We start from the raw sequence: 13341 nt of genomic DNA, 5'->3' as shown, positions 1-13341 counted from the left end.
GCCCTGAATTCTTATATTGGATCTTTTCATAGTGTCCCGAATATCTTGAAATTCCCACTCATACTTTTCTATAAGTTTGTCTTTCTCTTTGTTGGACTGCATTAGGTCTGCCACCTGATCTTCTAGCTTAGATATTCTGTCCTCTCCCTCATCCATCCTACTGGTGAGATTTTCTACAGAGTTTTTTATTTCATTAACTGTGTTCTTCATTGCTAGTAATTCTGACTGGTTTTTCTTTATTATTTCTATTTCTCTATTTATGTCTTGTATTGCCTTCTTTATTTCATTAAATTGGTGTCCTGCCTCTTCTTTGATTCCTTTGATTTCCTCTTTGATTTCCTCTTTGATTTCTTCTTTGATTGTTTTCATGTGTTCTTTGACCTCTTTGAACATATTTATAATTATTCTTTTGAACTCTTTCTCAGGCATTTCCTCTAACTCTTTCTCACTGGAGGACATTTCTGATGCATTAATACTTTTAGGTGGATTTATATCGTCTTGCTTTTTAGTGTTTCTTGTGTTATAATGTATATATTTTTGCATCTTGGATTAAGTTAATGCTTGGATTTTCTAGCTAGCTGTGTATTCTTAGCTGTATCAATTGATTTGGTGTAAAATATTTTCAGGGTAGGACCTTAAGGTATTAGGTGTGGCTCTTAAGACTCTCAGAGTATCTACAAAGATGTTCTTAGGGGTTGAGTTTCCCTGCTATAGGAGTATTCAAGCAGGCTGAGTGGAATAATATACTGGTAGATTCTAAAATTTAGCTAAACACTGTACCCATTCCATCAAAAACAGCCCCGAGTATGTATGCAAGAGTAGTTATTATAATGACCAGATCCTCTATCAACCAAGAGGTTTAGATTTCTGGTCTGTTGAGGTATCCAAGTCAGCTTGTGACCAGGTGAGACCCTTCCCTGGTGCAATCCCAGTTACCTTGGGTGATTGTGGTCTCAGTCAAGTTGCTGCCTGGGTCGTCGGGCTGCTGTTCTGATTTCTGGAGCTGGGCACTTGCTTTTCCTACGGGGCAAACTGAGCTGCTGCCGCCGCCTCTGCAGCTGTTGTAGGTGTCACCGCCGGAGCCCCCACCACTGCTGAAGCTGCCGTTGTCGTGTCCACCGCTGCTGCTCACCCCGAAGCCGCTGCTCTCCTGGGTCCGCTGCTGCTGGGGCCACTGGTACCGGTGCTGGAGCCGCTGAAGTTGCTGCCAAATTCTGCTCCTGCTTGGGTCCCGCCGTCAGCCCAAGTTGGCGTGGCCGGGTCCCGGGCCGCTGCTGTGTTCGCTGGAGCTGGGTTCAGGCGGCAGGGGAGGGGAGGGAGCCGCGCTGTTCTGGTTGTATCGTGTGCTTTTACCTCGCGGTCTGCTCCTCCCTCCGTTGCTCGCTGCCGCTCTCCCCTCACGTTTCCCGAGTTGCGGAGAGCGCGGTGTGAGGGGAAAATCCCGCACCTGGCTTGTCCTGTGGCTCGAGCCGAGAGACCGGCGGTTTTTCTGCCGCTCCGCGGTTGCGGCGGGTAGCCGAGCGGCCCGGAGCCGCTGTTCCCGGCTGTGCAGGCTCTGGATGCTCTGGAACTCTTCTACTTCTCCGCTGCCGCCTCAACTTCCTATACACCTCACTTTTTAGTAAAAGTGTGTATTTTGCTGAGTTTTTTTTGGTCTTCCCCCCCCCAGGCTGTTTTGGCGTGGTACCTACGCCGCCATCTTAACCGGAACCCTCTCAATGAATTTTATTAGTTATATATGTTCATTTTCTTTATTAGTGATTGCAAACTTGAGACCTGCTGACAGATTTAAAAATAGTTTGTTTATTTATTTAACAGAAAGAGAAAAAAGAGGCATAGAGAGAGGGAGAGACAGAGAAACAGAGAGAGGGAGAGAATGGGTGCACCAGGGCCTCTGGCCACTGCAAAAGAACTCCAGATCCATGCACCACCTTGTGCATCTAGCTTATGTGGGTACCAGGGAATTGAACCTGGGTCTTTAGGCTTCTCAGGCAAGTGCCTTAACTGCTAAACCATCTCTCCAGCCCCTGCTTGACAATTTAAAAAGTCTCTGAGTGAGGTACCACACACTAGGATTATTATGTGGGACATTGTTGCTTATCTGTGGTAATGGATGCCACAGAAATTAGGCACAGGCCTTTGTTATGCCCATCAGATTTTGACAGGGTTTGTATTGAATATGTGGCCCAAGACAATTCTTCATCCATTGTAGCCCAGAGAAGCCAAAAGGTAGGACTCCCCTGCTCTATTATATATTTTGGTCAAATTGTGCTGGCTCATTTTCATGTAAAAATTCGTATCATTTTATTATTGATCATTTTTTTTCTTGCTTTATTAAAGTGAGATATGGCTAATAAGAGTTTCTGACACACAAGCTCTGCCCTGGCACTGGCCACAAGGCTGCCGTGCTCTGTTGCACATGAGCCAATTGGAAGAACGTCTTATCAGATAAGCCTCCACGCTGGCGATCGCCCTAGTAAACAGAACAGCACTCCCTGTGGTGGTGTGGGCATCAAGCATGCTCTGTCGCCTCACGTGTTGGTAACTAAGCCTCGTATGTAATTACCGGCTGGTGGAGTCTTGCTGGAGGAGGTTTGCTGCTGGGCACGGGCCTTGAGGGTCAGTAGTCCAGCCCCATTGGGTGCTCACAGCTCACTTTCTCTACTTCCTGCTTCCCTGGCTGTCGGCTATGCTTTCCCCACCATAATGAACCTTTAAACCAGAAATAAACTGTTTTCCTCCATAAACTGTTTCTGGTCTGGTGTTTTTGACCCAGCAATGAGAAGGCAGCTGCTACACTCCCTTAATGTTGTCTGAACATAGACTAGGCATGCATTGTCTCCACCGTGCAGAGATAGCAGAGTCCCCTGTCATGGCCAATATGAATGACAGCTGCTGATGGTGCTGGCCTTGCTGTAGTCTTACATCTTCTAGATAACGTGTATCAAATCCTTCCTACTTCTTCCCTGAAGAGGTGACCCTGGCTCTTGGCGCTTGCTATGCCTTCCTCACCACCATGCACCTTCCCCTGGATACTGTAAGCCAAAATCAATACTTTCCTCCCGTCAGCTGCTTTTGGTCAGGTGCTTTGCCGGGGCAGTGAGAAGGTAACTGCAAAATATCTCTAACTCAAACATGGGGAACGAAAGTTAAGTGTCTCGGGCTGGAGAGATGGCTTAGCGGTTAAGCGTTTGCCTGTGAAGCCTAAGGACTAGGGTTCGAGGCTCGAGTCCCCAGGACCCACGTAAGCCAGATGCACAAGGGGGCACGTGCATCTAGAATTCGTTTGCAATGGCTGGAGGCCCTGGCGCATCCATTCTCTCTCTCTCTCTCTCTCTCTCTCTCTCTCTGTCGCTCTCAAATAAATAAAGATAAACAAAACAAAAAATCAAGCGTCTTTCCCACTCCTGTTTCATAGTTTCCACCCCCATCTTTATCAGGCACCAGGGAGGTGAAGATGTTGCAAGCCAGAGAGAGGTGCACCTCGGACATTTGAGACTATGATAAGTCCTTGAAGAGCAGGTTTGGAGAGGGAGGGAAATAAGAAACTGTTTTCACCACAGCCGGGGTCGGGGCAGGTGGAGTTGGGCACCCGAATAGGGAAGAAGGATGTTTTCCTTGTTGAACGCCAGCTGTGCCTTGTGTCGTCAAAGAATTGCAAGTAGAGGAAAAAGTGATCCGTTTAGGTGCGGGAGCCCCGGCAGCAAGGAAGGTCTGCCTTTGGACCTCTGGGAAAGCTGGAAGGCAGCCCAGAGCAGTAGGTCGATGGGGTAGAGACAGATCTTTGGGAATTCAGACAGGTGACTGTCTTTAAGGACAATAAACTACATCCCTTTTTGTAGTCATGAGCCAGTAAGGAGAGAGAAAATTTAATTTCAGTTTTCAGCCTGGTGTACATTCATCAGACAGAAATAGTGCTCCATGTAGTCTAGTGATGAACTCCTGGTCCCACTGCACCAAGATACTGGTAAAGTCCAGAGAAGGGTAAGACTTAAGGGGAAGTCTTTGTCTTGGAATGCTCATTGATCCATTTTCTTTCATCATGCGCTTCATTCTGTGACCAAACAGAGGCTTGGGGACCTCGTGGACCCAACTTGAGAAACTCTATGGAGAAAGGTAGAATCAATTCCACTGGTCCTGAAAACCACTCCCTCCCAGTATCCTGGGGGCGGTGGGGGGGGGGGGAAGGGTTGGAGGAAACAGGAGAGTGGAGGGGGAGAAAGGAGGCTTTGTTGGCTCTCCTTACTTGGAAGAATGCCAATGTTTAACTGCTGTGTTAAAACATGCTCCAGGCTTTCCTTTCTTTTTGCCTGCCTTTCCTTGATCTGTGACACAAGTGTCTCTCCTTTTGCCCAGAAAGATGCAGTGCCTCTCAGAGTTCTCTTTGGAGCCTCATCCCTGCACCCTCTTCCTGGTGACCTTACCTGCGTTCATGGCTGTCACTACCATGCAGTTCTCAGCCTCCCCGGATCTCCTTCTGTACCTGTTCCTTTCTCTGAGCTCCAAACTGTACACCTAGTTCTGCCAGAACACCTCAGATGCCACATCCCCATCCAGAGCTGTCTCTTCACTCTCCTCTTCCCATCTGGTATTCATGATATCCGTAACTGTATCTACTTTTCTTTTCTTTTTTTTTTTCTTTTTAAATTTATTTGAGAGCGACAGACACAGAGAGAAAGACAGATAGAGGGAGAGAGAGAGAATGGGCACGCCAGGGCTTCCAGCCTGTGCAAACGAACTCCAGATGCGTGCGCCCCCTTGTGCATCTGGCTAACGTGGGACCTGGGGAACCGAGCCTCGAACCGGGGTCCTTAGGCTTCACAGGCAAGCGCTTAACCGCTAAGCCATCTCTCCAGCCCATACTTTTCTCCCAGCTGCCCCCAAGCTCTGGCTTCTAACCCCTCTTGCTCACTCTGCCATCACCCTACTGGCCTCCAGCTAAGAGCCCACCAGGGGTCACCCAGTTTATCTCAGCAACTACTGTGTGTTTCCTGTCTCCACTCATTCATCTACTTTCAAGTGTCAGCTTCCGCTTGAGTCCCCTGCTTCCAAGTTCACCTTCCTCTTGGCCTCACTCCACCTGGAGCCACACTCCAAATGGATGTGTGATCATTACTTCAGGATAAATGCCAAATTCCTTGTGTGGGCTCAAAGGACACAAACCCTCTCTGTGTTCCCCTCTTCTTTGCTTACCACAACCCTCTGCAGAAACACCAAGTTCTGGTCATTCCACTGTGGTTCACTTTCTTGAATGCTGATGCTCTACATAGTCCAAGGATTGACTTCCTCATGGCCTTTTCCTCCCACCAGAATGTTTCTCCATCTCTCTTCTTCTGCCTCCACTAATTTTTTTCAAATTCCTTTTCTAGGAAGACTTCCCTGACTTAAACTGAACTGGTTTTGCTACCCTTCATCACATTCTTTTGCAGGCCACACTTAGCTTACTGTCTAGTGGCCCTTTTCCTTCTTCTGAACTATAATCACCTTCTGAACTATAATCACATCTAGGTCACTTCCTTACTCTCAGAGCCTAAAATGGAGTCTGACCTGGAGTGTGGCTCTTGACCAGTAAGTCAAGACCAGTGGAATCGATTCTGCATTTCTCCATAGTTTCTCAAGTTGGGTCCACAAGGTCCCCATGCCTCTGTTTGGTCACAGAATAGTATTGGATAATGATTTGAAGGAATTGACTAAACTGGTGACAAGAAACAGAGGCCAACAAAATATGACAGACTCTGCCTGGAGCTTCTCCAGTTCTTCACTGCTGGGCTCGGCAGCACACGGCTGGTACCTGGCGCCCGGGCTCTCTGTCCAGGAAGAATAGCGGTGGTGCCAGAGACTGCAGAGACCATAGATGGCAGCCAGCAGGGCAGCCCCCAGAACCAGGTGCCAGCAGAAGAAGAAGGTGAGGAAAGACAGGTCTGTGGGGTTGTCTGCCCGCCAGGGCTGGCCGGTGGGAGGCGCGTACATTATCACACACAGCTGCAGCAACCAAGTGCTGAGCACCAGCCCCATCCAGGCCTTGAACACCCAGAGTGGGGGCTGGTCAGGGGCCCAGATCTCAACGCTGAGCACCAGGGCTACCAGGAAGCAGGGCAGCATGAAGAGGGCATGCACGCGGATCTCCAGGGCGCTCTTGTTCTCAACGTGGGCCGACATCAGCAGCACCAGCACGTAAAAAGCTGCCGCCTCAGCCGCTCGCTCCAGCTTCGGACTCGGCCGGGCCAGGCACGCGTGGCTCACAATGTCCACCACGCCGCTGGTCAGAAAGAACGAATACATGGTGATGTGCTGCCAGCTGTCCTTGTTAATAAACGATCGCCCGGCGTCCTTCCAATCCACCATCGGTAGCCGGTTTACCCCTGGGGGGTAGAATAACTCACATGTGATGCCAATGAGAGGCATGACCACCTTCACCATTCCTTCGTATGTTGCCTGCTGCCACCTGTGCCCGTGCTTCTTTCTTATGAACACAGGTGGCTTGGGGAGCCTCTGTCCCCGTAGCATAGTCAGGGACAGCAGCGCTGAACAGTAGAGTGCATAGAGGAGGAAGGCTACGGCTGGAAGCAGGTGTCCCGCAAGCGTTCCCATGGCCTTTGTGAGCGTGTTGAGATCCAAACGGCAATGGTACCATAAAATTCTACTTCCTAAAAGGCAGACCAAATGGCTGAACCTTCACTAGGCCCTTACAGGAAAACACCTGAACCACAAGACACTGGAGAGGGTAGGATCAAATCTAACCCAAATCTTCTACATCTTCCCTCCCTTCCTCCCTCCCTCCCTCCCTCTCTCTCCTCTCTAACTCTTGTATATTAGTCTTTTTTCCCCTCATTTTCTTGTGGGCACTGACCTGTGACTCCCAGTACCAGCATGGGGCTATCATCCACAATAAGCTTTTGATCAGAGAAACCTACAAGGTTTCCTAAAAGAATGACAGATTTCTGTCAGAGTACTTGATGACCCACCAAAGGTCAGTGGTAAGACCCTATTGCTGAGGACTCCATATGCAGCTGACACGTAAAATGGAATGGCATGGCTGGAAGCGAGGAGAGAGTCAGTCCCCAGTCAGCGTGTCTAGTGCCTGAAGGTGCTACATGGGCGACTGGAGGAAATGACCAATATCCAAGCAACTCATGGCCCAACCTACTTAGCAGCAAATAACCTGTTGTGATGCCCACACAAGTGCAATAGTGGCACACAGCCATGGTGGGGAACCAAATGCTCTTGATTTGGCTAACTGATCCCCTCAGTGGTACGGGACCCATAGCTGGAGCTGGGAAACAAGTCAGATCCATATCCAAACATAGGACAAGAACCTGAAGACCAGCTGCTGCTTCACGTGCTGTCCTCCCGAGCCTCTGAGCCCCAAGTCTCGCTGCAGGAGCCCAGGAGCCTCGCCCTGCCTCCCACAAGCAGAGAGGAATAACCTCAGCACACACACCAGGGCCACTCCCAGGGCCCGACCTCTGTAAGAAAAAAAAAAAAAGTGCTGGGTTAGTCATCTCTCCTTGCTCCTGACTGAGACCCGCCTTCTGGGATTTGAGCCTCTGCACCCCACCCGGTGCCTGGCTGTTCTGCAGATGTGGCTTTTCCTTTCTGCCATCGGGGTTCTGCCCCATGCTCCAGCCCCATAGAGAGAGGGTGGTGAACAAAGACACCTTGGCAGAGGGATGGTGGGCTGACTGCTGATATCCCACATAGAACACAGTTTTCTCTCATTTAAATTTCTGAGCAAGTCTATGAAAAAGGTATTGTGAAACAGATTTCACAGGTGAAGTTAAGGCTCAGAGGGGCGACAGGGCAGGCATACAGTGACATGTCTAGCAGCTAACACAGTGGAGCTGGGGCCTGGATCTAGCTCTTCTGATCTTACAAAGTCAGCATGCATTCATAGCGAAATGAGTGCAATTCAGCAACAACACTTGAATGCCACAAGACTATGGGCAAGTTTCTTTGTGTCTTCTTTTTTTGAGGTAGGGTCTCACTCTAGCCCAGGCTGACCTGGAATTCACTATGTAGTCTCAGGGTGGCCTCAAACTCACAGCAATCCTCCTACCTCTGCATCCTGAGTGCTGCGATTAAAGGCATGCGCCACCATGCCTGGCTTCTTTGTATCTTTGAGTCCGGGTTTCCTAACATGTAGGATTAAAATACAAGTTTTTCATAAGTTTTTGTGAGTATTGAATGGGATGATGTATAGTAAGGAGTTAATAGGTAGAAAATAATAAATGGTAGTGATTATGAACAAATGTACTGTAGTTATTAATAGCATTCCATGGTAAATTTTTATTGTTCTTATTGTCCATGTTTATAGATGATGCCAAAGCAGGAATCATAAAGATAAAAATATTAAAAATTAGATTTTAAATTTTGTAAAGTTTCTTTATCAGTGAAAATGGAACATGACATCTATGCATTTATTTATTAAAATTACACTCAAAAACTGAAAATTTCCAAAACCAAAACAAGGTGCAAACTTTTAAGTCATATATAATGAGGCATTAGACATCTTACAAAATAGAAGAGAGCTCTTACAAATAAGAATGTTAAAAATAACCTGGGAGTGGTGGTGCAAGCCTTTAATCCCAGCACTTGGGAGGTGCAGGTAGGAGCATCTCTGTGAGTTTGAGGTCAGCCTTAGACTGCATAGTGAGTTCCGGTCAGCCTGCACTAGAACAAGAGCCTACCACAAATAACAACAAAAGCAAAAAAATTAAAATTAAGCACCTCAGTAGAAATGCAAGGTATCAATTCCCACTAAAAATGCCTATAAATGTCTAATAAACTTGAATTTCCAGGTACCTCCTGGTAAGGTAATGCATAGCAATAAAATCAGCATATTTCTTGCTATAGACCAACTCCTCAAAATTCATGTGTTGAAACCTTAACTCCTAATGAAGTATTTTTTTTGTGCAATCTTTTAGAGGGCACTTAGGCTGAGATGATATAATTAAAATGGGTTTCTGAAGATGCAGTTAATGGTGGCACATGCCTGTAATCCCAGCACTTGACAGGAAGATAAAAAATTCATGGCCAACCTCTGCTACATAACAAGTTTGGGATACATCAGATCTTGTCTGAAAACAAACAAGACAAACAAAAAGATGCAGTTAGTGCTGTGATAAGGGGAGGAAAAGAGCCTGTCCCTGAGCCTGCCCCAAGGAAAGCCACCTGCACCAGGAAGAGAACACTCAGAACCCAACCATGCTGGCCCTCTGCCCTTAGACTTCAGTCTCCAGGACTGTGAGAAATTAACTCCGATTGTTGAATGCAACCATTCTGTGTTACTTTATTATGGTATCTGTGATGGTTAAGTTCTGTTGTCAACTTGATCTGGTTAGGATCCCACAAGCATTCCTCTTGGTTGGGTCTCTGAGGTTGCTTCTAGGAAGGATTGACTGAAGAGAGAAGTCCTTCCTCCCTCCCAGAGTGGATGGACCTCCCAGAGTGAGGATTTATGTAAGGAAGCTCGGGGAGAAAAGAGCCTCTTCCTCCTGCCTGACTGCCTGTGCTGCTTGTTGGTGAGTGCCTTCACGTGTATGTGCATCTGTCCTGCTTGGCTATCCTTCATCTGCATTGCAGCCAAGTTCCCTGAACCTTCTAGCATGAACTGAAGACCACTGGTTCTCCAGGAAGCCTTCAGGCATTTAGTGCTGTATTGGGACTGCTGAGGCATCCAGCTCCATGGACTGAGCAGCTACTAGGTTCCTTGACTTTTAGGCCTGCAGACTGCTACTATGGGAGTACTGTAAGCTAATCCAATAAATTCCCCTTTTAATACAATTTATTCTGTCAGTTTAGTTGCTCTAGAGAACCCTGACTAATACAGACTGTGGTAACAGGAGTGGTTCTAGAGAAACTGAATTGTAAGGATGTGTTTCTCTAGTGGGCTTGGTGCTAACTGGAGTTGGCACTCCACCGTTAGTACTACTAAAGGCTCTACTGGTAATAAGGGCAGTGCTTTCACTGGTAATAAGGAGGGCACTGATAATTCATGGTGTGAACTATTTAAAAACTCTGTGACACAGATTTTTTGGTGATCCTGAGTCATGTCTTGTGAAGAGAAAGGGATTTTGTGACTCTGTGTCTAAAACATTTGAATATTTGTGGAAAAGTGAGATGAATGATGATGCTGGTTGGTTGCTTATATCATCTCTGGATAAACTATTAAGGGAAAAGCAGAGGTTCAGAAAGGAAAATTCCCAGCTTAAGATCCACATACATGATCTGAAGATTTCTAAGTGTGCCCTGGAGGATAGTCTTCTTTCTAGCTGGAACAGGGCTCAAAACACAGAAAACCAAACCCAAGCTATCATTGTATAGTTGGATAACTCGCAACCCAAGCTCTAGTCTCAGCCTCAAAGGCTATCAGAAGTTATAGTGAGGGCACTGGTTGGAAAAGAGTGGGATCCTATGACTTGGGATTGGGATGAGTGGAAAGACCCTGAAAATTCTGGGACATTGAACTCTCAGATGCTGATAAAATTATTTTGTATGAGAATGTAGCCTCCCTGCCTTTAGCAGCAGCTGCATCCCTACCCCCGCATCCTAAAATATTTTCCTGTCCATCCATCTTTGCCTGGGGGAATTAATCCTGCATTGTCTAAGTACTCAGCAATGACCTTCCTGCAGGAGATGCAGAACGACTATGCTGATGTCCCTCAGTGCCCACCAGCTTTGCCTCTAGACCTATAACCATACATAAGAAGAAGCAGGCCCCTAAAGGTGAAATAGAAAGTGTGACTCATGAGGATATGTGGTACACACCTAAAGAACTTCAAGAGTTTACTAACTTGTAAAAGCAGAAGCATGGCAATATGTATGGGAATGGAATTTAAGGGTGTGGGATGTTGGAGGATGAAATATAAGATTAGATCAGGTTTAATTTATTTAAATGAACCCAATGATCAGAGATATAGATTTAATACTACATTTCATGCAATTAAAAGAGGTGACAAGAGTTTATTTGATTGGTTAGCTGAAGTATGGATCCAAAGATGACCTACTGTGAATGAGCTTGAGCTGCCTGATATCCCTTGGCTTAATGTTGATGAAGGGATTAAAAAGCTCAGAGAACTTGGAATGCTGGAATGGGTTTGCCATGCCAGCTCATCTTTGCCCCCATAATGGGAACCTCCAGAAGATGAGCCCTTCACTAAGAATATAAGAAACAAATTTGGGAAGGGAGCACCAGCATACTTAAAGTTACCAGTGTTACTGTTATGTGTAATGAAGACATCACAATGGGAGCCGCAGTTGCTGCATTAGGTAACTTTGATGCAATGGGTCTAATTGGATCTCAGATTATCAAGGGCCAAGTGGCAGCAGTGAATCACCAAAGGTGAGGCAAGCATGCTTACCATAATGGACAGCATAGGCAAAACAATGACCATAACAGTGACTCATGTAGAACTTTGGTACTGTCTGATTAATCATGGTGTTTCTGGAAGTGAAATAGATAAGCCTACTAAGTTCCTGCTTGATCTATAGAAGCAGATAAGTTCCATTGCAAAAGAATGAAATTGAATTATACCTACAGAGAATCAGGATCTCTTAACCAATTTCCTGAGCCAGCTTACAGAACCAGAGACCCTTGAATGATGGAGTATCCAGGTCCCTTTGAGGAAGGACCCGCCTACAACCACCAGAAGTTTTATTTTTTTAATTGACAACTTCCATGATTATAAATGACAATAAACCATAACAACTCCTTTCCTCCCTCAGTTTCCCCTTCGCAGCTCCACTCTCCATCCTATTCCCTGACCCTCTCAACTATTTTCTCTTTTATTTTGATGTCATCAACTTTTTCTCCTGCTATGAGGGTCTTGTGTAGGTAGTGCCAGGCACTGTGAAGTCATGAATATCCAGGCCATTTTGTGTCTGGAAGAATGCATTGTACGAGTGCTACTTTTTCTTTGTCTTTTACATTCTTTCTGTCACATCTTCCACAGTGGACCCTGAGAATTGGAAGGTGTGATAGGGATGTTTTAGTACTGAGCACTCCTCTGTCACTTCTTCTCAGAACTATGGTGCCTTTTGAGTTGTCACAGAGGTCACCACCATGTGAAAAGAGTAGCTTCTCTGACCAAAAATGAGAGTAGCATTAATATATTTGTATGAACATTAAGAGTTGTGCTTGCCAGCCAGGCATGGTGGCACATGCCTTTAATCCCAGCATTTGGGAGGCAGAGGTAGGAGGATCAGCGTGAGTTCAAGGCCACCCTGAGACTACATAGTGAATTCCAGGTCAGCCTGAGCTAAAGTGAGACCCTACCTCAAAAAACAAAAACAAAACAAAACAAAAAAGAGAGAGATGTGCTTACCAGGCAGGTTGGTGAGCATAATATATGCATTTAGCCAGACATAAGCAGGCGTTATACCACTGTGGGTCATGACCTCCCCCATCATAGTTTTTCAGTATTAGGCATGTATTCCCTCCCGTGGGGTGGGTCTCCAGTCCAATTAGAGAGTGGTTGATTTCCCCCATCACAGACATGCCACTATTGCATCCATTGGCTCATTTGGCCTGGCTGGCCAAAATTAAGGCTTGCGGTGTCTACTGTTGTTTATCTCCACTGATGACTTCTCTCTTGCCCAAAGAGCTGCATGTAGTATAGCTTTTCCCTACTTTCAGTCAGCTGATCTACATGGAGGAGGTTTTCAGCTTAGTTCCAGCAGGACTTCCCATTGACCTTACAGCCCAAGTATGTGAAGTCTTTAGCAATAGGGTCTAACCATTTTCTGATGGGAAACCAAGAGCCTTAGCAATGACCTGTAGTGTTTTGGGGGCATCAGGGACCTCCCTGGCCAAAACTCACTGGAAGGTATCCCATCCCTGGCACTGAAATTTTCTAGTAAGAATCCATGTCTTCTGGGTGTATCATTTTCCAAAAGTGTCAGTTTAGATTTTGATTAACCCTCCCTCTACTCTTCCTTTCTTTCTCTGACCTCACTTAGGCCTTTCAACCACCAATAATCTGTTCTTCTACTTACATATATATAATATCATCTCCTTAAGTCCTCCCTTCTCCTCCCTCCCTCATAAACCCTTTCTAGCTTATTGGCCTCTGCTACCAAGTTTTATTCCAACTCACATACAAGTCCAAACATTTCTAGCTAGGATCTACATAGGAGAGAGAACATGTGGTATTTGGCTTTGTGGACCTGAGTTACCTCACTAAGTAAAATCCTTTCCAGGTCCATCTATTTCTCTGCAAATCTCGGTTTTCTTTACTGCTGAATAGAACTCTATTGTATAGATGTACCACATGTTTATCTTCATAATCCACTCATCAGTTGAGGGACATCTAGGTTGGTTCCATTTCCACGCTGTTGTGAGTA

At 46.2% G+C, this 13341-nt stretch overlaps 1 protein-coding gene across 1 annotated transcript; it reads right to left on the bottom strand.

Moving 5' to 3' along the window:
- Positions 1-5652: 5652 nt before the first annotated feature.
- On the bottom strand, positions 5653-6591 carry LOC123460708 (transmembrane epididymal protein 1A-like). Its single transcript, XM_045149182.1, has one exon. The coding sequence runs from the start codon at positions 6589-6591 to the stop codon at positions 5653-5655; it is 939 nt and encodes a 312-aa protein (XP_045005117.1).
- Between the last annotated feature and the right edge of the window lie 6750 nt (positions 6592-13341).

This window comes from Jaculus jaculus, chromosome 5 (genome assembly GCF_020740685.1).
Source record: "Jaculus jaculus isolate mJacJac1 chromosome 5, mJacJac1.mat.Y.cur, whole genome shotgun sequence".
Classification (NCBI taxonomy): domain Eukaryota; kingdom Metazoa; phylum Chordata; class Mammalia; order Rodentia; family Dipodidae; genus Jaculus; species Jaculus jaculus.
Note: the sequence above shows the minus strand (reverse complement) of the source record. Positions and strands in the feature narration are given on the sequence as shown.